Source organism: Passer domesticus, chromosome 8, assembly GCF_036417665.1.
Source record: "Passer domesticus isolate bPasDom1 chromosome 8, bPasDom1.hap1, whole genome shotgun sequence".
Taxonomy (NCBI): domain Eukaryota; kingdom Metazoa; phylum Chordata; class Aves; order Passeriformes; family Passeridae; genus Passer; species Passer domesticus.
Genome location: NC_087481.1, coordinates 1858496 through 1877718, shown reverse-complemented (window position 1 = coordinate 1877718; position 19223 = coordinate 1858496). Strand labels below are relative to the sequence as shown.

Here is a 19223-nt window from a genome sequence, read left to right as displayed (position 1 = left end):
AATCACTGCAGGCAATCTTTGGTGGTGATGGTTGGGTGCACTGCTGAGCTTCTCCTTTTGTAATTTTTTGCAGATATACATTATATAAATTACATTATTCCTTCAGTTGGTGTCTGTGTCTTTGGTGCTGACACTGCCCACTGGTAACACTGACCCTGTGGGCTCCACAGAACCAAGGGGCCCTTGTGACACTGCAGGACCTCCTGTGACCAGGAGACCATGGTGACCCCGTGGGGCTTAATGGAATCAAGGGGCCATTGTGACATTGTGGGGCCTCAAAGAAGCATGGAGGCTATTCTAACATTGCGGGGACTCGTGGGGACAAGGTCTCATCATTTTCCTCTCCCTGGCACTGCCCAGTTCAACCTTTCCCTGCCCCTGCCCCAGCCCAGCCAAGCAGCAGAGTCAGGTCTGGCCCTGCAGCAGGAACTGCAGGCACTGGAGGTCAGGGACAGCCACTCTGGGTCTGGAATGCTCAGCAGATGCTCAGCTCGGTCAGCTCCTGCAGCCCCAGGGCCAGCCCCGCTGCCCAGCCCAGCAGCAGAGTTGGCCCCGGGGCTCCTCAGGCAGCTCCTGCTGGCCCAGGGACAGGCCAGCCTCTTGCCAGGGCTCCTCTGCACACCCACGGGCTCCTGCTCTGCTCCTGGCCCATGCCAGCTGCCCCCAGAGCCTTTCCCAGGGGAACACGTCTGTGCTGGCCCCAGCAGCCATTGCTGCAGCCCCTGCCCTGCTGCCCAGAGCCCCGAGCTGGGGCTGCTGCTCTGCAGAGCACGGGGGCTGTGCTGCCCGGGGCCCTGGGCTGCCTCTGCTGGGCTCTGCTGCTCAGCCTGGCACACAGAGGCAGCTGATGGTGCTCCCTGCACTGACCCCCTCCCACACAGGCTCTGCGGGGCCATGGAGGGGGCTCAGAGGTGCCTGCCTTGTGCCAGGGCTGCCAGAGGGGCTTGGGGCTGCCCTGGATCCTCCTGGGGGAGTTCCCTGAGGGTCAGAGCAGGCAGTGCCCAGACTCCTTTCCCTGGGCCTGCTGTGTCCCTGGGCTGCAGAGCTCTCCTGGCTCACAGCAGACATTCAGTCCTTGATCTCGGGGTGACCCCAGCCTGGCCAGGCCTGTGCCCAGTGAGCTCCACTCCCTGCTGCTCCCTGGCACACACTGTCCCTGCAGGTCCCCTGTGTTCTCCTGGCAGCTCCCAAGGCCCTCCAGACAAACCTTCCCCTGCCATCAGCCCTGGCACAAGCTGCAGGGCCCCAGGAAGGTTCAGCTCAGACCATTCACCATCTGATGGGCACTGGCTACCAACAAGCAAAACCTGACACAGACCTGAGTCCTTGGACGGCCCCAGTGAGACCCTGATCTTATCCCACTGAGCCCTGGGAGAACAAGGAACACAAGGAGCCTCTTGAGAGTCCTGAGAGTGACTCTGGATAGGAGCAAAGCCTTCCTGGCCTGCGCTCAGGAGATGCCCTTTGCTGGTGGAGCTGCTGTGCTGAAGCCCAGCTGTGTCCCAGCAGTGCCCATGGCCTGTCCCTGCCTGAGGGCACAGCACGGACACGCAGCAGGACAGTGACCAAGCTGCCAGAGCACTCCGGCCTTGCACCCACAGCAAGGCTGGGAAGGGGAGTGTGGAGCTGGGAGGAGCAGATGTGGAAAGAGGCAGGGCCATTGTCCCTGGCCATGCTGCTGTGCTGGGAGCCCCTTCCCTCCATCTCTGCTCACAGGCACTGCCCCTGCAGAGCCAGAGAAGGGCTGAGGAAATGCCTTGGACACACAAGCCAGGGAAATCACTTATTTTTATTGAAATGCATAAGAAACAAACCTCCTGAAAGTCTTTGTGTTGCAAAAGAAAAGCAGATGTTAATCTAAAAATGCTGAGTAGTACTCCAGTAATTTATAAAAATATTATAGCACCAGAAAAATAGTAAGGAAAAGTTCCAATGAAGAAATGGACAAATAGGAAAAAAAATGGTCAACATTGTCGAGATTACATTCTGAAGGTTCTGAGCAGAAAAAAAGATAGTTTATTGATTCTGAAAAGATACAGTCATTATTTTCCTCAGGGTACCTTTGAGCTCCTGGTTCCTCAGGCTGTAGATGAGGGAGTTCAGGGCTGGAGGCACCACCGAGTACAGAACTGACAGTGACAGATCCAGGGATGGGGAAGAGATGGAGGGCGGTTTCAGGTAGACAAATGTGCCAGAGCTGATAAACAAGGACACCACAGCCAGATGAGGGAGGCAGGTGGAAAAGGCTTTGTGCCGTCCCTGCCCAGTGGGGATCCTCAGCACAGCCCTGAAGATCTGCACATAGGAGAAGACAATGAACACAAACCCACCAAAATATAGAAGACCACCGAGCACAAGAAGCCAAACTTCCCTGAGGTAGGATTTGGAGCAGGAGAGCTTGAGGATCTGAGGGATTTCACAGAAGAACTGGCCCAGGACATTGCCCTGGCACAGGGGCAGGGAAAATGTATTGGCCGTGTGCATGAGAGCAGTGAGAAAGGCACTGGCCCAGGCAGCTGCTGCCATGTGGGCACAAGCTCTGCTGCCCAGGAGGGTCCCGTAGTGCAGGGGTTTGCAGATGGACACATAGCGGTCGTAGCACATGATGGTCAGGAGATAAAACTCTGCTGAAATGAAAAACACTAAAATAAATAGCTGTGCAGCACATCCTGTGTAGGAGATGTTCCTGGTGTCCCAGAGGGAATTGTGCATGGCTTTGAGGACAGTGGTGCAGATGGAGCCCAGGTCGCTGAGGGCCAGGTTGAGTAGGAAGAAGAACATGGGCGTGTGCAGGTGGTGGCCGCAGGCTACGGCGCTGATGATGAGGCCGTTGCCCAGGAGGGCAGCCAGGGAGATGCCCAGCAAGAGGCAGAAGTGCAGGAGCTGCAGCTGCCGCGTGTCTGCCAATGCCAGCAGGAGGAAGTGCCTGATGGAGCTGCTGTTGGACATTTGCTGGGGATGGACATGGGGAGCTGTTCAAGGAGGAGACAGTGACAAGACAAGTCAGGGGAGACTTTCCTGAGCAATGTTCAAGCCCTTTCTCCCAGCCCTGCCCCTGCTGCTCTGTGCCACTCAATTTTCCTTTTCTCATAGCCCTTCCTTCTGCCCTGTGCCTGGAGCTCTGCTGGGATCCAGCCACATTGCTGTGATGAGCAGGGGCTCTGCCTATGGACACCAAGGGGTCAGCTCTGCTCTGCAGCTGTGGGGTTATGGGAACAGGGACAGGGGCCAGTCCTGGGCTTGGATTTCATCAGCCCAAACTGCTCCTGAGGCAGAGGAGCTCTGCAGCACCTACTGTCCCAGGGCTAAGGGACAGTGGCAGCCAAAGGCAGTTTGAGAGGGTTTCCTGCTGTGCCCAGGGAGATCAGAGAGAACTGAGCAATGCAAGAGCAGTGGCTGTGACTCAGTGAAGGGTGAGGGGAGCTGCTCTGTCGCTCCATCTGTCCCCAGCTGCCCTTTTGAGATCCAGGGCAGTCCGTGTGCTCCCCTGGAAATCAGCCTGACACAGCTGGGAGCAGAGGGACCCACAGCAGAGCAAACTGGCTCAGCCTTTCTCAGAGTCTCAGCCCCACTCTGGCCAAGGACACTCCTGTCCCCCAGTGTCCCCTGGAGGCAGCTCACAGCTTGGATGGCATCCCAAGGACACACCAAGGGTCATGTCCATGGCACTGCCTGAGGAGAGTTGGCTCATTGCCAGCCTGCCCTGCCCAGAGCTCCCTGGGCACGGGGAGCTGGGACACCCCAGTGCTGAGCTCAGCCTGCACAGGAGGAGCCCAAGGGCTGGGCCTGACCCTGCAGCTGGAACTGCCATCCCAGAGAGAACCTCAGCAATGCCAGGAGCACCTGGGCAAGGCAAGGAGAGAGAAAGCCGGGCCTGAGGAAAAGCCTTTCCCTGCCCAGCCCTGCACAGCCCCTGCCAGGCAGCACCAGGGCAGGGCAGTGGCCCTCAGGCCCTGTCAGCAGGAATGGGCACATGGCAGGAGAGATGCCCTTTATCTCTGGGGCAGCTCTGCCTGCCCAGCAGGGACTGAGTGCCCCGAGCCCCCGGGCTGAGGGCTGTGCTGGCTGGGAGGAGACACAAGAGCTGTGCTGCTCAGGGCAGTGTCTGCCCTGCAGGGCAGGGCTGGCAGTGCCACATCTGCCCTGCAGCAGCGCTTCCCTCAGCACTGCCTCCCTCCCTCCCTGCCCACGGCTCTGCTGCTGGAGCTGTGCCAGCCCGAGCTGCTCCAGTGGCCCCAGGCTCCTTCCCTGACAGAGCTGCCAGAGCCCAGCCCAGCCCCTGGGCCAGCTCTGCCCTGCAGCTGCCCGGGGCTGCAGGGATTAAAGAACAGCTCCCCCAGCCTGGGCACCGTGGAAAGGTGGTGCTGGATGGGCCTGGAGGCTGGGGAGGGGTGAGGGGCACTTGCTGAGGTTCCCAGAAAAACTCAGGGTAATGGTTTAAGAGCCTCAGCCCCTGTTCTGCCCTGCACAGCTGAGTTTCCATTGCCACCAAGCTGAGCCAGGGAAAAGTGGGAGCACAGATTCAGGAAAGCAGAGACCCAAGCAGGAAACCCCTGCCCTGAATGAGCTCATGAAAAGTCCCCTCAGGAATGAGCTGGGCGTGAGCTGGAGCTCTAAGCAGCCCTGGCCCACACAGCACCCTCTCCACAGCAGCAGGACCTGCCCTGGCAGGAGTCACTCCTTGCCCCCACAGCTCCCCTGACCTGTCCATGGGGAGCTGCCAGGCAGGCTGAGAGCTGCCCCTGGCAGGTGGCACATCCCCTGGGCTGGCCAAGAGCCCTGAGGACTGCAGGACCTGCTCTGCAGGACAGCCCTGGGCAGTCCTGGCTGCAGCCCCAGCTTCAGCCCCTGCAGCCATCCCTGGCAGCAGGAGCCGTCCTGCCCTGTCCCTCTGATGGTGCCCAGGGCAGCCCTACTCTGCAGCACATCCTCCTCCTCCTGCTCCCCTGCCACAGAGAAATTGGGAGAGTCCTCCTGGCACATCCCCAAGGCTGTGGGGTGTGCTGGCTTCAGGAGATCTCTCCAGGAGCACAGGGGACATTGCCCTGCATCCACTGACTCACCATGTGGAGGGCTGTGAAGATCTTTCCCCAAGTGAAGTTTCAGCTCAATGACTTCCTCAGCCTGTCTCAGCCTGGCTCCTGTCCCCTCAGTGCCTGCAGGCAGAGCCCTCAGCCCTGCTGGGCTGGGAGAGGAGCTGGTCCTGGGAAGAGCTGTTCCTTTAAAGCTCAGCAGCACAGACACAGCACAAGGACGTCAATGACCCTCTTGGGACTTGGGTGTTGTTTACATCAGACTCAGTCCCTGAGAGAGCCTTCAAAAGACTTGTCCAGAACTCAAAGTTAAATTGAAACTCCAAAGTTTCTTGAAGTTTTAATGGGTCCCACTTAGGGACATGACTGAGAAAGTGTCCCCAGGTTCCAGTCAGAGGAGAACACTGGAGGCAGTGATGACAGCTGGGGACAAACAAGGCAAAGGTGTCTCTGGTGCTGAGCAAACCTGGATGTGTTTCAGGAATGCAAAGGGCCAAGGCCTGAGCCCCAGCCCCTGGCCAGGCAGATCCTGTCCCTCCCTCCTTCCTCAGGACTCTTCCCAGGATGGGCACTGGGATGTGGGGATGTGCAATGCCAAGGGCAGCACCATGGGGCGGCCCCTGCCAGGCTGCTGAGCAGGGACAAGCAGCCACCCTGTGATGTCACACAGCCCCTTGGATGTCACACAGCCATCTGTGATCTCATACAGCATCCTGTGATGTCACAGAGCACCCTATGATGTAACACAGCCACCTGTGATGTCACAGCCCACTCTGGGATGTCATACAGCACCCTTGTTTTGTCACAGAGCCAGTTCTGGGATGTCACCCTGGAATGTCATGCAGCTGCATTGTGATATCCCAGAAGACTCTGTGATGTCAGAAAGTTGCTTTGTGATGTCACAGTCTGTTATGTGATGTCACAGTCTTCTCTATCATGTTACACAGCCACCTAGTGATGTCACAATCCACTCGCTGATGTCACAGAGCCACCAGCTGTTACGTCCGGATCTGCTCTATGGCCTCATACCCTACTCCATGATGTCACAGACAGCACTGTGATGTCACAACCCCCTCAGTGATGTCACAAAACCCTCTCTGTTATGTCATGCTGCCACTCTCTAATGTCACAGCACACACTTTGACCTCAATCTCCTCTATAATGTCATACAGCCATGCCATGATGTCACAGCCTACTCTGTGATGTCACACAGCCTCCTCTATGATGCTGTAGCTGCTCAGTGACCTCACACAACAAACTCTGTGATGTCACAGCCCAACCTGTGACCTCACACAGCCCACTCTGTGCTGTCACACAGCCCCTTGCTGACATCACAGCTGCTCTGTGCCTCTAGGACACAGCCACAGAGGTGCCGCTGTGACACAGCCCCCTCTGGGACATCCCCCAGCCCCTGCCAGTGCTCAGCCCCTGTCAGCTCTGGCTGTGCCCTGCTGGTGTCCCTGAGCTGCCCTGGCAGTGCCCCAGCCCTGCTGGGCTGTGCCCAGGAGCTGCTCCTGGCCAGAGCTGTCTCTCTGCAGCGCGGCCCTTGCCAGGAGCTGCTTCTGGGCCAGGAGCCCGGCCCAGCTCAGCAGCACAGACACAGCACCAGGACTTTAATGACCCTCTGGGGCTTTGGTGCTCCTTGCATCAGACTCTATCCCTCAGAGTGTGCTCAAAAACCTTCTCAAGAACTTAAAATCAGATTCAAAGTCCCAACTTTATTTAACTTTAAATGGGTCCCAGTGAGGGACATAACTCATGTGAGTGTCTCCAGGTTCCAGATAGAGCCGAACACTGGAGGCAGTGATGACAGCTGGGGACAAACAAGGCAAAGGTGTCTCTGGTGCTGAGCAAACCTGGATGTGTTTCAGGAATGCAAAGGGCCAAGGCCTGAGCCCCAGCCCCTGGCCAGGCAGATCCTGTCCCTCCCTCATTGCTCAGGACTCTTCCCGGGATGGGCACTGGCATGTGGGGATGTGCAATGCCAAGGGCAGCACCATGGGGCGGCCCCTGCCAGGCTGCTGAGCAGGGACAAGGAGGCAATGAGGCCCCAGGCCTGCAAGGGTCACTTGTCTCCTGCTCCTGGCTCAGGCCCAGGGCCAGCAGCCATGGCCAAAGTGCTGCCCAAGTTGGCTCTGTCAGGGCCTTGCAGCTGCTGCCCATCCCTGTGCCCTGTGCAGCCCAGGCTGTCCTACGGTGTCCCTGCCCTGCGCCTCTGTCCCTGCAGGCTGTCGTCATCCCCCGGCTGCCCCACCTGGCTGGCCCCTTCGTTTGCTGACAGCTCTGCCTCCTGCCTGCCTCTGCCTGCCCACACAAAGCCTTGGGCTGCTCCAGGCTCCTTCTGCACCACAGCCTTGCCCTGGGGGAGGAAATTCCTTTCTCTTCATGTCTGGTCCTCCCCAGCTGCCCTTGTGTTGTGTTCCACTGCAGTAAGCAGCAAAACCACTCCCCCAGACCCCAGAGTCTCAGACCTCAGGCAGGCATCGATGACCAACAGGGAAAGGAAAGCAACAGGATGGGTCCTGGTTTAGCAAAGCCCAGGATCCTTTATTGTGCCAGGTACCAAGACAAGAAACAAATCGGGAGAGGGGGTGGTGGTTTGTCATGGGTTTTATATGACAGGGTAGGGGTGAAGTTTAGGGTCAGGGTCCAATAGCAGAAGGAGCCGAGGACTGCAAAGGAGTGAATCGAGGAGGACAACCAATGGAAAAATCTATGGCAGGGACTTTGCAGTAGAATTTGAACCAATGAGAGTACAGAAAAGGAAAAATGTTCTGTGGCCACTCCTTATTTGACCAGATGGGGTGGAGTGTCTTTTCCTGGGCTTGCAGGGGCATGCCCCACAGGATGGAGGGGCGGAATCCTCTTTAAATCACGCCCCTCACCCGATGCTGTCTGTCTGGGTAGAATGCCTGCTTCCTGGGGCAAGGGAACTCCACACCCTTGGTGCCATTATTTCTTTCTCTGGGTGTTTTATACAATGAAGAAAAACTCCAGCCTCTCTGAAACCACCCTTCAATCCCTCTCAGGCTGCTCCTGTTCTGTCCTCTGTCTCCACACCACTGAGCCAAGAGCCACCACCTTCTACCTGCTGGTTATGTGGTGAGGCATCCAAACCCCATCTTGGGAGATTTTTGGTTACTTTTCAAGGTCTGTGAAAATGGAAAAATACTGGTCAACATTATTTTGTTCCACATCTTGCAGTAATAGAACAAGAGTCAATAACTCTCAACTGAATGAGGGCAGATTTACATTTGTTAGAAGGAGAAATATTTTACAATGATGACAGTGGCACAAAACTGCAACTGTTTTTCCAGAGAACTGGATTCCCCATCACAGGAATCACAGGAATTGTCCAAGAGCAGGAGCTTTATACAACCTGACCTAGTGAAACAATCTCATCCCCAAGCACAGAATTCCTGTTGTGTGGGTTCTCTGATGTGCTGGGTGCCCTCACAATGCTTTTGGCCAGAATGTCTGCTGAGGGCAGCCAGGCTGCTGCAGGGGCAGTGACCTCACAGCCATCACCATGGCAGCCCTGTCCCCTGGGCCTGGCTCTCCCCTTTCCTCTGCCCCTGCCTTGTCTCTGCTGGCATGAAGAGTTTTGTCACTCATATCTTGTCCCCAAGGTGCTGGGGCCAATGGCTTCCCAGGCAGGCTCCTGGAGCAGAAGGGGCTTTTCAGAGCCCAGGCAGAAATGAGCCCTGAGGCAGCAGCTCTGCAGTGCTGGCCACCAGGCCGGGCTGCCAAGGGAGGCTTCTGGCCATGCCCTGCAAGCAGCTGCTGCTGCCAAGGTGCCTTTGGTGCCTCAGGCTCTGCCTGGCACAGCTCCCAGCATGGCACTCTGCCCTTGTGCCCGATCCCTTCCCTGTGCTGGAGCTGGCCTGGGGCTTTTCCTGCAGCGGGACCTGCCCTGCTGATGGCACGGGAAAGGCAGTTCCTGCTGGAGCAAGAGGCTCTGCCTGCAATGGGCTCCAACAGCTCCAGCCAGGCCCTGTTGATCTCAAAATTGCTTCCTGGAGCACTATATTCAAATAATTGTTATATTTCCCGTATTGTGGTGTAAATAACTGTTTGGGTTTTTTAAAATTTACTCTGTGGTGTAAATAAGGCATGTAATCTAATCATGATCAGAATCAATCAGAGCTGTATTTATACAAATATATCTGGTATTCCATTGTTAATCCTGTGGGGCAAATTGAATTAAGGTTCAATTTTACCTGTCCAATCTTTTACACCTTTGACAAAGTCTGGGCCTGGGATTCGATCCAGCCATTCTCAGTCTCCTCTTTCAGAAGGAATTTTAGAAGTCTAGGGGTCCTGCAGGGGTTTGAGGATCCATGGTGGGTGTTGGAAGTAATTTCTCCACCTCATGACTCAGGAGGAGTTTCTCCAATAAAGAAATTAAGCTTTTGCCTGAAGCTCCCACTGTGCCCATGACAGGAACACCTGTGAGTGTCTGGGACATCCCGGCTCTTTGGCAGCCTGGGGACTCCTGGGATGTCACCGTGGAGCCCCCATGAGTGCCTGTGACAGATCGGTGCCTTTGCAGCCCAAGGTGCCCTGGGATGTCACCATGGAATGGCTGTGACTGCCTCTGAGCACAGGGCTCTTTACCATCCCCAGAAACCCCTGGGAGGTGTCCATGGAGCCCCTGTCTCTGCCTGTGACATTCCAGCTCTTGAACAGCCTGGAGACAATTGGAAAGTCCCCATGGAACCCCTCTGAGTGCCTGTGACAAATCTGATCCTTAGTGGGCAACCATCACCAGCCCCATTCCTACAGTCAGTTTCCATGGCAACCATTGGCAGCCCCCTGTTCCCCCAGATCCACAGAATTGGCTGAGCTGGGAGGGACCCATCAGGATCCTGGAGTCCAACTGCTGGCCCTGCACAGGACATCCCAACAATGCCAGCCTGGGCCCGGCAGCGCTGTCCAAATGCTGCTGGAGCTCAGAGAGCCCTGGAGCTGGGAGCCTTCCCTGGGGAGCCTGGGCAGTGCCCCAGCAGCCTTTGGGGAAAAACCTTTTCCTGAGATCCAAGCTGAGCCAGCCCCGACTCAGCTGCAGCTGTTCCCTCCAGTCCTGTCCCTGGGCACCAGAGGGAAGAGGTTCCCACAGCCCCAGGCAGGGACCCGCTCCCAAGGCTGTTGCCATGGGCACCAGGGCTGGGACCAGCTGGGATGCTCGGTTTCCAAGGGCTGGGGTTTAGGAATGGGATTCCTCAGATTCCTGCTCTGGCTAAAACAATGCTGCTGCTCCCTGCCCTTCTGCCTCCCATGGAAAGCACAAAAGGCAAAGAACAATTTATTGGGAACAGCAACAAGATAAAGAACAAACAAGAACAGAATCAATACTGCTAACAAAAGGGAAAAGAAATACTATTTACAGGGAAAACCAAAACACAACTCACTGGGTCATCCTGGCCACATATTTCCTCCTGCCTGGGAAGGACACCCTTCTCCTCAGGGAGAGAGAGACCCTTTCCTGCCTCTGGCAATGACCTGAGGAGGGAGTGGATATAATGACACGGCCCTGGACCGAACCTCATGTTCATCGATCCCCTGTCATGTCATTGGCAGGGGCAGGAGAAGGGACAGGTGTCTTCCCAGCATGGATCACAGGTCTCTTCCCAACGTGGGTCCTCCAGTTGGGTATGAAGCTGGAGCCAGGCACGAAGGTCTCCTTGCAGTTGGGGCATTTGCAGGGCTTCTCTTAACAATGCCTCCTTTGGTGTCTCGTCAAATGCGAGCTCGGGGTAAAGCTCTTCCCACACTGGGGATACTCACAGGGCCTCTCCCCAGTGTGGATGCGCCAGTGCCTGACGAGGTGGGAGTTGCGGTTGAAGCCCTTCCCACAGTCAGGGCAGTGGAAGGGCCTCTCATCCGTGTGAATCCGCTCATGCAGGAGGAGATTGGAGCTGGTGTGAAACGTCTTCTGACACTGGGGACACTCATAGGGCCTCTCCCCACTGTGGATGCGCCGGTGCCTGACAAGGTGGGAGTTTTACTTGAACCCCTTCCCGCAATCAGGACAGCGGAAGGGCCTCTCATCTGTGTGAATCCGCTCATGCAGGAGGAGATTGGAGCTGGTGTGAAACCTCTTCTGACACTGGGGACACTCATAGGGCCTCTCCCCAGTGTGGATGCGTTGGTGCCTGATGAGTTCTGAGCTGTAGCTGAAGCCCTTCCCACACTCCCCACACTCATAGGCCCATTCCCCAGTGTGGATCATCTGGTGGCGGACAAGATTGCTGCTCTGCCTGAAGCTCTTCCCACACTCCAAGCACTTGTGGGGCTTCTCCCCATCATGAAGCTGCTCATGGGCCACCAGCTCTGATCCCTGGCTGAAGCTCTGTCCACCTTCCTGGCACAGGGTGGGTCTTTCCTCCTCAGAGCACCTTGGGCTAAGTTTTCAGACACTCATCCTGTGGGATCTCTTGGGCTTTACCTCCCTGTTCGATTCCTGTGCCATGGAGTCCTTCAAAACAGCTTCTTCCACGAGGTTCTGCCGTGGAGATTTGTCCTCTCTGGTCTCCGTCCTCAGCTTCTTGTCTGGGGGACGCAGGACAAGGAGTGGATGGGCTTTGCCTCCATGCCAGAGGGAAAGGGAACGAGATACCTCCAGTGCATCCGCAGCAGGATGGCCAAGGCAGAGGGGTTGTCCTGCAGCTATGGGCCATGCTGAGCTGGGAGATGGAGCAGGAGAGAGAGAGAAAGAGGCACTGACTTCCTCCTCACCTACCTTGTGGTCCTGGGACATCTTCCTCTTCCTCGCAGCCTTATCCTCCATCTGGCAGTGGTTTTGAGATGGGAAATTCTGTTTTGGGAGGAAAACAAGAGATGAGTGCATTGAGTTTTGCACTGGTTTGAGGGCAAACCAGGAGGAGAGTCTAAGCCAGAATTACAATTTAATAAGAAAATTAAGATCAAGGCAATGATACAAAAACACTGCCTTAAACTGACAGAGTCAGGATATAACCTGCCACCCGGTTGGTCAGGGTGGTGGTAGCAGTCCCATTAAATGGTGGCTGCAGTCCTGTTGCAGCGATGATCGTGATTCTGTCAAAGCAGTGATCCTGTAGAAGGGTCTGGTCCTCCTCTCAAGGTCCAGTGCTGGTGATGGAGGTCTTGTCCTCTGGAAATGCAGTAGCCAAGGTGCTCCTGGTGTCAGAAGCCTCAGCTTATATCCAGGTAGGAATGGTTGGCTCCTCCCCCTGGGCGGAGCATCCCACAATGGGATGATGTCATTTTACCAATCCTGCAGGGACACTCAATGGCCCATTCACAGAAGAGAGCCCCTGGAGGGCGTTATCAGGGCTGAGTCCTGGAAGAGATAAAGAACACTGCCCCGCCTGTTTATAACAATTTGTGAAGATGGGGATTGAAAACATGCATTTGGTTACATCTTGCACTGCAACCTGAAACAGTGGGGTAATCCCTGCTGGGGGGGTGAACACCACCCCCCCTACCCAAACTGGCTCAGGTGTAAAACCCTCACCCTGAGAAGGTCACACACACAGGGGACAATGTCACACTTGCCCCACCCCAGGGGAAGTCTCTGTCCCTGTCACTTTCTTGCCCTCTCCCTTTTTTCTCTTTTATTCCATCTCTCCCTACCTCACATTGACTGTTCAATAAAATCCACTTTGCATTTGGTCTCGTTAGCACCTTAATTGGGGCAGAGGCATCTCTAACAATTTTCTTAACCAGATTGTGTACAATATTTTGGCACAGTGAGTTCAGGCACTGTTCTCTGACCTTGACAACAGCATGGTTCCCTCCTCTGTGGGAGGAGAGCTCTTTCTTTCCAGAGAACCTCTTGGAAACTTGGATGCAAATTCCTCTGAGCAACTTGTGGGAGAACTGATGAGGAAAATGGCTGTTGTGGGTGGCCAGTGTAAAGAAAATATATTGTTGTCCATCTTTGAAACATTTGATCAAATCACTGGAGGAATGTGAGCAAATGACACCAGTGAGGCTGACAAGGTTCATTCACCCCAAGGTGAGGAACACGAGGCTGCTAGAAGTGCCCAGCTCAAGGAGCTAAATTCCCAAATAACTCCCAAATTCAGAGGCTTGGGGACTTTTCCAAATGTGAGAATCATTATTCTCTTCGTCCCTGTCACACTCATGACAGCTCCACAGTGCTTTCCCTTCCTTTTAATAATCTGTATTGGGCCACATTTCCACTTTTCTTTTTTGGGAACCTGCCAGCAGCTGAGCTGGAGCTGTACAGGAACCGATGAAACTTGGAATTGCCACAGAATTGCTTCTATTGTTGGTTTATTAATCTTTGGGATTTATTTGTTTTCTCCTCTAATGTTACTTGTGAAAAAATCAAATCTTCATCCAAGTGATTTATGCAGCGTTAAATTTAATTCCTGCCAAGTTTATTTTGTCCAGTGCCCAGGGGATGCTGAAGGGGTCTCTGCGCCTCTCGCCCTGGGCCATGCTTGGGAGGGGCATGGGAGGGTTGTCCCTGTCCCTGTCACCCCAGGCCATTCCCCAGTGGGTCTCCATTATTCTCACCCCAGGAAGTGGGGTGCTCACCCCCATGCCAAGGGGGTGCTTGGGGCAGTCTCTGTCCCTCTCAGCCCAGGGGATGCTCAGGGGTTTCTGTCCCCTCGCCCTGGTGGTTGCTCTGATGTCTCTCCATCCCGCTGGCCTCAGGGAATGCTTGTGCAGGGCTGGGGACCAGGGGCTCTGTGTCCCTCTCACCGCTGAGGGTGCTTAGGGCTGGGGGGGCGCTCTGACCTTCTCATCCCTGGGGAGGCCGGGGATCCTCAGCAGCCATGACAGGAGGCACCACCAGAGACCCAGAGGGATGAGACTGGAAATGGGACACTCCTGGTGCCTTTTTTTTTTAAATTCACTTCCGCTTTTTGAAGGTTTTTATGGACAGCAGGTGACTTCTAGAGATGGACTTGAGCAGAGGACCTTCAGACTCACTGTGCTCATCCCTTGTTTTTCCCCAAACCAGGATTTCCCATTACCAAACCTTGGCCCATGTAGGAGAAGGCTGCAGGGAAGAGAAAGATGCTCTGAGAAACTCAGGCAGGTGAGGAGGAAGTCAGTGCCCCTTTCCCCCTCTCTCCTGCTCCATCTCCCAGCCCAGCATGGCCCTTGGCTGCAGGACAACCCCACTGCCAACGCCATCCTGCTGGGGATGCACTGGGGAGATCTCCTGCCCCTTCCCTCTGGCACGGAGGCACATTCACAGGCTCTGGGGCAGGAGGGGAACCGCGGGCGCTTTGGGGTGCGTGGCTCGGCTGCTCCCGGCGCAGTTCCCCCGAGCCCTCGGCACGGCTCCACCAGGCCCCCCCACCACGGCACTGGCCGGAGGTTCTTTAACAGAAATGCTGGTAAATTGACCATCTGGAATGACACTAAATACAATTTCAAGAAGCTGCTGGTTTGCCAGGCAATTTGCTGAATTCCACATTGTTTCTTTCAGGAAAACTGCACTTTAAAAGGTCTTAGTAAATTTATGCTTGCATAAAATTTTTGGCTACCATGGGCTTCTCTCAAAACTAAATTACATAAAAACATGACATACTTATTACATCCTTTTAATCCCTCCAGTAAATCCATCACACTGTTATTTCAATTGCGGATTGTTCAACTTTTTCAGTGCCTTATTTCCATTAATAGCATCAGAATAAGTTAAATTTTGTTGTATGTATAACTTTTAAGGATATAAATTTTTGATTCTCTAATGTTTAATTTAATCCAAATTCTGGGTTGATAACACTAAGCAAAGTTAAGCTTCATTATTGTCAGATTTGAGCAATGTTAAGTTAAATTCCATTAATTTGAACTCCTGTTGTACTGGATTGAAAGACAATGCATGTATTGTATTTGCCATCTGTCACAGGTAGGGCAGTTATATTCTGCTAATTGGGCAGTTTTCTTTATCTCTTCAACAAATCAATCCTCCCTCCAGGGAGATATCTTTTGTTAATGGGCCATTGAGTGTAACTGCAGGACTGATAAAAATTACATCATCCCACTGTCAGGTGCTCTGCCCAGAGGGAGGAGCCACGCATCCCAGACATGGTGAGGCTGGGGGTGAGGAGCAGCTTGTCCAAACAGGGTCAGCCCTCAAGGGGCTCATTCTTCTACATGCCCAGACCTCCCAAGGAGACATTCAGGAGCTGGGCTGGGGGCTCCAGAGGTGGCTGTGGAGCATTGCCTGTGCTGTGCCAGGGACTGGCAGCCACTGCTGGGCTGGGATAGAGGCTCTGGGGGGATTGGGGTTCCAGGGCAGGGCAAGGCTGGACCTGCCCCTTCCTCTGCTTCAAATGAAATGTTTTGAGCCAACAATCTCCTTCAGTCTGTCACAGTAAGGAATGTTGGAGGTGAAATCCGAACTCTGGCCATGGGCACCTGGACATGAAGGACAGTTCTTTTCCATAGGAAGGAAAGCACAGACCCCAGTGTTTAGAACGCAGGTGAGAGCCTCACTAGTCCAAGGCCATCCAGACTTGTCAGGAATGGCAGATTTTGTCTGGGAGCAGTCTTTGAATTTTAGGAATTTTGGAGGTGGAATCCCAGTCTCAGCCATGGGTGCCTGGAGAAGCAGGACAGTTCTTTCCCATAGGAAGAAAGCACAGATCCTTCCCCAGTGTTTTGGGGACATATGAGAAATCACTGCCAGCAAGACTTGTCCTGGCAATATTCCAATGGGAACATTCCCTGGATATAAGGAAATTTGGAGGTGAAATCCCAATTCTGGGCATGGGTGCCTGGAGAAGGACAGTTCTTTTCCATAGGAAGGAAAGCACAGAGCCCCAGTATTTGAAAAGCAGTTCAGAAGAGACCCTTAACCTGCCAAGATCAGCTGTCTGGCAGCCCCTGTGAGGCCAAACCAGCCAAACCTGTCCCATGTTCCCTTGGTTACATGAGCCCTGCAATGTCACATGGACCTCTGGATCCTGGGAGTTTGAAGCGTCACAATAATCTCCATTATCTCCACAGTGTGACAATGGACCTCTGATGACATAAGGCTCCAGTGTCACCCTGGAGCTTTGGTTCCATGCAGCCCTGCAGTGTCACAAAGGCCTCTTGGTTTCACGAGGCCCCACAATACCACAATGGTCCCCTTGGTTCTGTGGGGACCCCCAGGGTCACAATGGTCTCACTGGTTCCATAAGGCCTTACAGTGTCTCCATGCTTTGAATATTTCCTGGGCCCTCATAGTGTCACAATGGTCTCCATGATCCCATGAGTCCCCTCAATGTCACAATGTCTCCACGATTCTATGGTGTGCCTCAATGTCACAATGGCCCCTTGGTTCCACGAGGCTGTGAAGTCTCTTAATTGTCTCTCCATGATGCCATAACGCCTTGCAATGTCTCGATGGACTTTTGTCTCCATGGAGTCTCACAAAGTCACAATGGCCTCCAATGGTTCCATGACACCCCAAAGTGTCATAATGGTCTCCACAGTTCCAGGAGGCCCTGTGGTGTCACAATGGCCCCTTGCTTTGATGGGGCCTCACAGTATCACAATGATCCCTACATTCCATGGAGCCACAGAGCGACAGTACGGTCCCCTTGGTGCCATGAGTCCCAGCAATGTCACAGTGCTCTCCATGATTCCATGAGACCCCACAGTGTCACAATGGTCCCTTGGTGTCACAGGGCCCCACAGTGTCACAATGGTCCCTTGGTCTCACAGGGCCCCACAGTGTCACCATGGTCCCTTGCTTCCATGGGCCCTGTGCTGCTGCATTCCCCCCTCCCCTTCTCAGGCCGTCCTGCCAGCTCAGAAATGCTCCTTGGGCCTCGGCCTTGGCCAACAGCCCCTGGGCTCAGCTCCTCTGCCACTCAGCACAAACACTGTCTGCTCCAGCCACTGCTGTGCCCAGCCAGCTCCTGGTTGCTGTAGGAGCAGCCCTGGGAACTGGTTTTGTTCCCTCAGTGGCACAACATCCCTGTTCTCACAGTGCCAAAGAAAGCTGTTGATGCCAAGTGCGGCCAGGATGAACCATTGCTGTGACTGCAGCCCCTCTCTTGGGGCCCTACAAACAGCGCTGCAAAAGGAGCCCCTTGGAGCTCTCCTGGGCCAGCGACTCCCTCTGAGTGGGGCCTCTCCCAGCCGGGAACTCTCCTGTTTGCTGCACTCAGGGATCCTGGACAACGAGGGAGCCTGGGCCGATCCGCCCACTCCTCCAGGCTCAACCCTTCACCCTCTGGGGAGATGCCAAAGCATCCACAGGGAGCATTTCCTGCCCTCAGGGGAATTTCTCACAGGTGCCTTGCACTGACTCTTTGTGTCTGTGTGCACACAGGAGTGCCTGTGCTGGGGAAATGTGGCAGAAATGCTGCTCTCTGCGGGGCTTGAGTGCCTTGGATAGCTGAGTCAGTCAGGTCTGTAAGTCAGGTTAAGTCACGAGGTCTAAGCTAAGTTAAATGCTGCTAAGTGTTGTTCTTTTGCTAAGTTGTTAAGTTTAAGTTATAAGCTAAGTTAAATATTATTAAGTGTTATTCCTCTGTTAAATTACTAAGTCATATTTAAACTAACTTATAATGACCTATAAGCCATTGTAAGTTAGGTTAAATACTGTTATGTGTTGTTCTTTTGCTAAACTCTGATGTGTAAGGTATCAGTTAAGGTTAAGGTATAAGTTAAGTCCTGTTAACTTTGAGCTCTGTTCAGCTTTTAGGCTCTATTCCTTTTATCCTTGCCCTCACTGTCCTTATGTCGCGCACACACACACGCGCACACACACACGGACTGTTCATGGTTCATTTCTGGTTTGACTGCCTGAATTTGATTTGGTTTTGTTGTTGCTTTGTTTCCTTGATGTGTCTGAAGTGTCCAGTCAGGGGCAAAGTCACTCTTTCCAAGGAACTTTGTGGTGCTGTCACTTAATATTAAATCTGGTTTTTGCTGATCCCTTGCTGAGGATTTTTTCAGCGCTCTCAAGCCCTCGTTTGTAACAGGGTGAAGGAGCCCTGGCCCAGGCTCTGGCCCTGGGGGACACGGGGACACTGCTGGGGGGTCCCTGTCCCCCTGTCCCACCCCCAGGGCCCCGGCCCCCCGTCCCCGTGTCAGGCTCTGGGGTCGATCTCGTGGAACATCCTCTGGGGGAGGCTGTGGCGCCGGGGGCGGGGGGACCCGGGGGGACAGGGGACCCCGCTGTGCACGAGCAGCGTTGGACTGCTCTGGGGGAACTGTGAGGGGGGCTGGGGCAGAGTGACCTCCCCAGTGACATCACACAGCCCCTGTGATGTCACACAGCTTCCTGTGATGTCACACAGCATCCTGTGATGTCAAACAGCCCCTGTGATGACACACAGCCCCTTTGTGATGACACAGCCCTCATTATGATATTACACATCCTACCCTGGGATGTCACACAGCCATTCTGTGATGTCACATCCCCATTCTGTGATGTCACACAGATACCCTGTGATGGCAGAACCTATTCTATGATGTCACAGCACCTACTCGATGATGTCACAGGCAACTCATTGATGACACACTACTTCTCTGTGATGTCACAGCCTGCTCTGTGATGTCGCAAAGCCCCTTCATGATATCACAGGGCCAATGATGGGATATCACTCTGTGATACCGTAAAGCTGCTCTGTGATGTCACAGAAGATTCAGTGATGTCATAAAGTCACCATGTGATGTCACAGTCTGTTCTGTGATGTCACATCTGGCTCTATGCTGTTACTCACGCACTCTGTGATTTCACAACCCACTCTCTGATATCACAGAGCCACCTTGCGTGATGGCAGAGGCTACTCCATGGCCTCACACCCTACTCTATGACATTGCAGACAGCTCTGTGATGTCACAACACCCTCAGTAATGTCACAAAACCCTCTCTGTGATACCATATTGCCACTCTGTAGTGTCACAACACACACTGTGACCATACAGCCTGCTCTATGATGTCCTACAGCAATGTCATGATGTCACAGCCTGCTCTGCGATGTCACACAGTTACCCCTCTTTGATGCTGTAGCTGCTCAGTGACCTCACACAACAAACTCTGTGATGTCACAACCCCCTCAGTGATGTCAAACAGCCCACTCTGTGCTGTCACACAGCCCCTTGCTGACATCACAGCTGCTCTGTGCCTCTAGGACACAGCCACAGAGGTGCCGCTGTGACACAGCCCCCTCTGGGACATCCCCCAGCCCCTGCCAGTGCTGAGCCCCTGTCAGCTCTGGC

At 54.3% G+C, this 19223-nt stretch overlaps 3 protein-coding genes across 3 annotated transcripts in view; 1 reads left to right on the top strand and 2 right to left on the bottom strand.

Annotated features, from left to right (window-relative positions):
• LOC135306049 (zinc finger protein 420-like) overlaps positions 1-19223 on the top strand; it is a 415160-nt gene that overhangs the window by 309188 nt on the left and 86749 nt on the right. The gene's annotated exons all lie outside the window — the stretch shown is intronic.
• The window catches only part of LOC135305935 (zinc finger protein 271-like), a 49590-nt gene that overhangs the window by 26656 nt on the left and 3711 nt on the right, over positions 1-19223 (bottom strand). The window contains 2 exon segments of the mRNA XM_064429512.1: positions 10752-11393; positions 13160-13170. Coding sequence (XP_064285582.1) covers positions 10752-11393; positions 13160-13170 — 653 coding nt within the window.
• On the bottom strand, positions 2017-2610 carry LOC135305936 (olfactory receptor 14J1-like; the record flags this gene model as incomplete). Its single annotated transcript, XM_064429513.1, has 1 exon — positions 2017-2610. A coding segment is annotated over one exon (594 nt), but the record flags the coding sequence as incomplete, so codon positions are not given.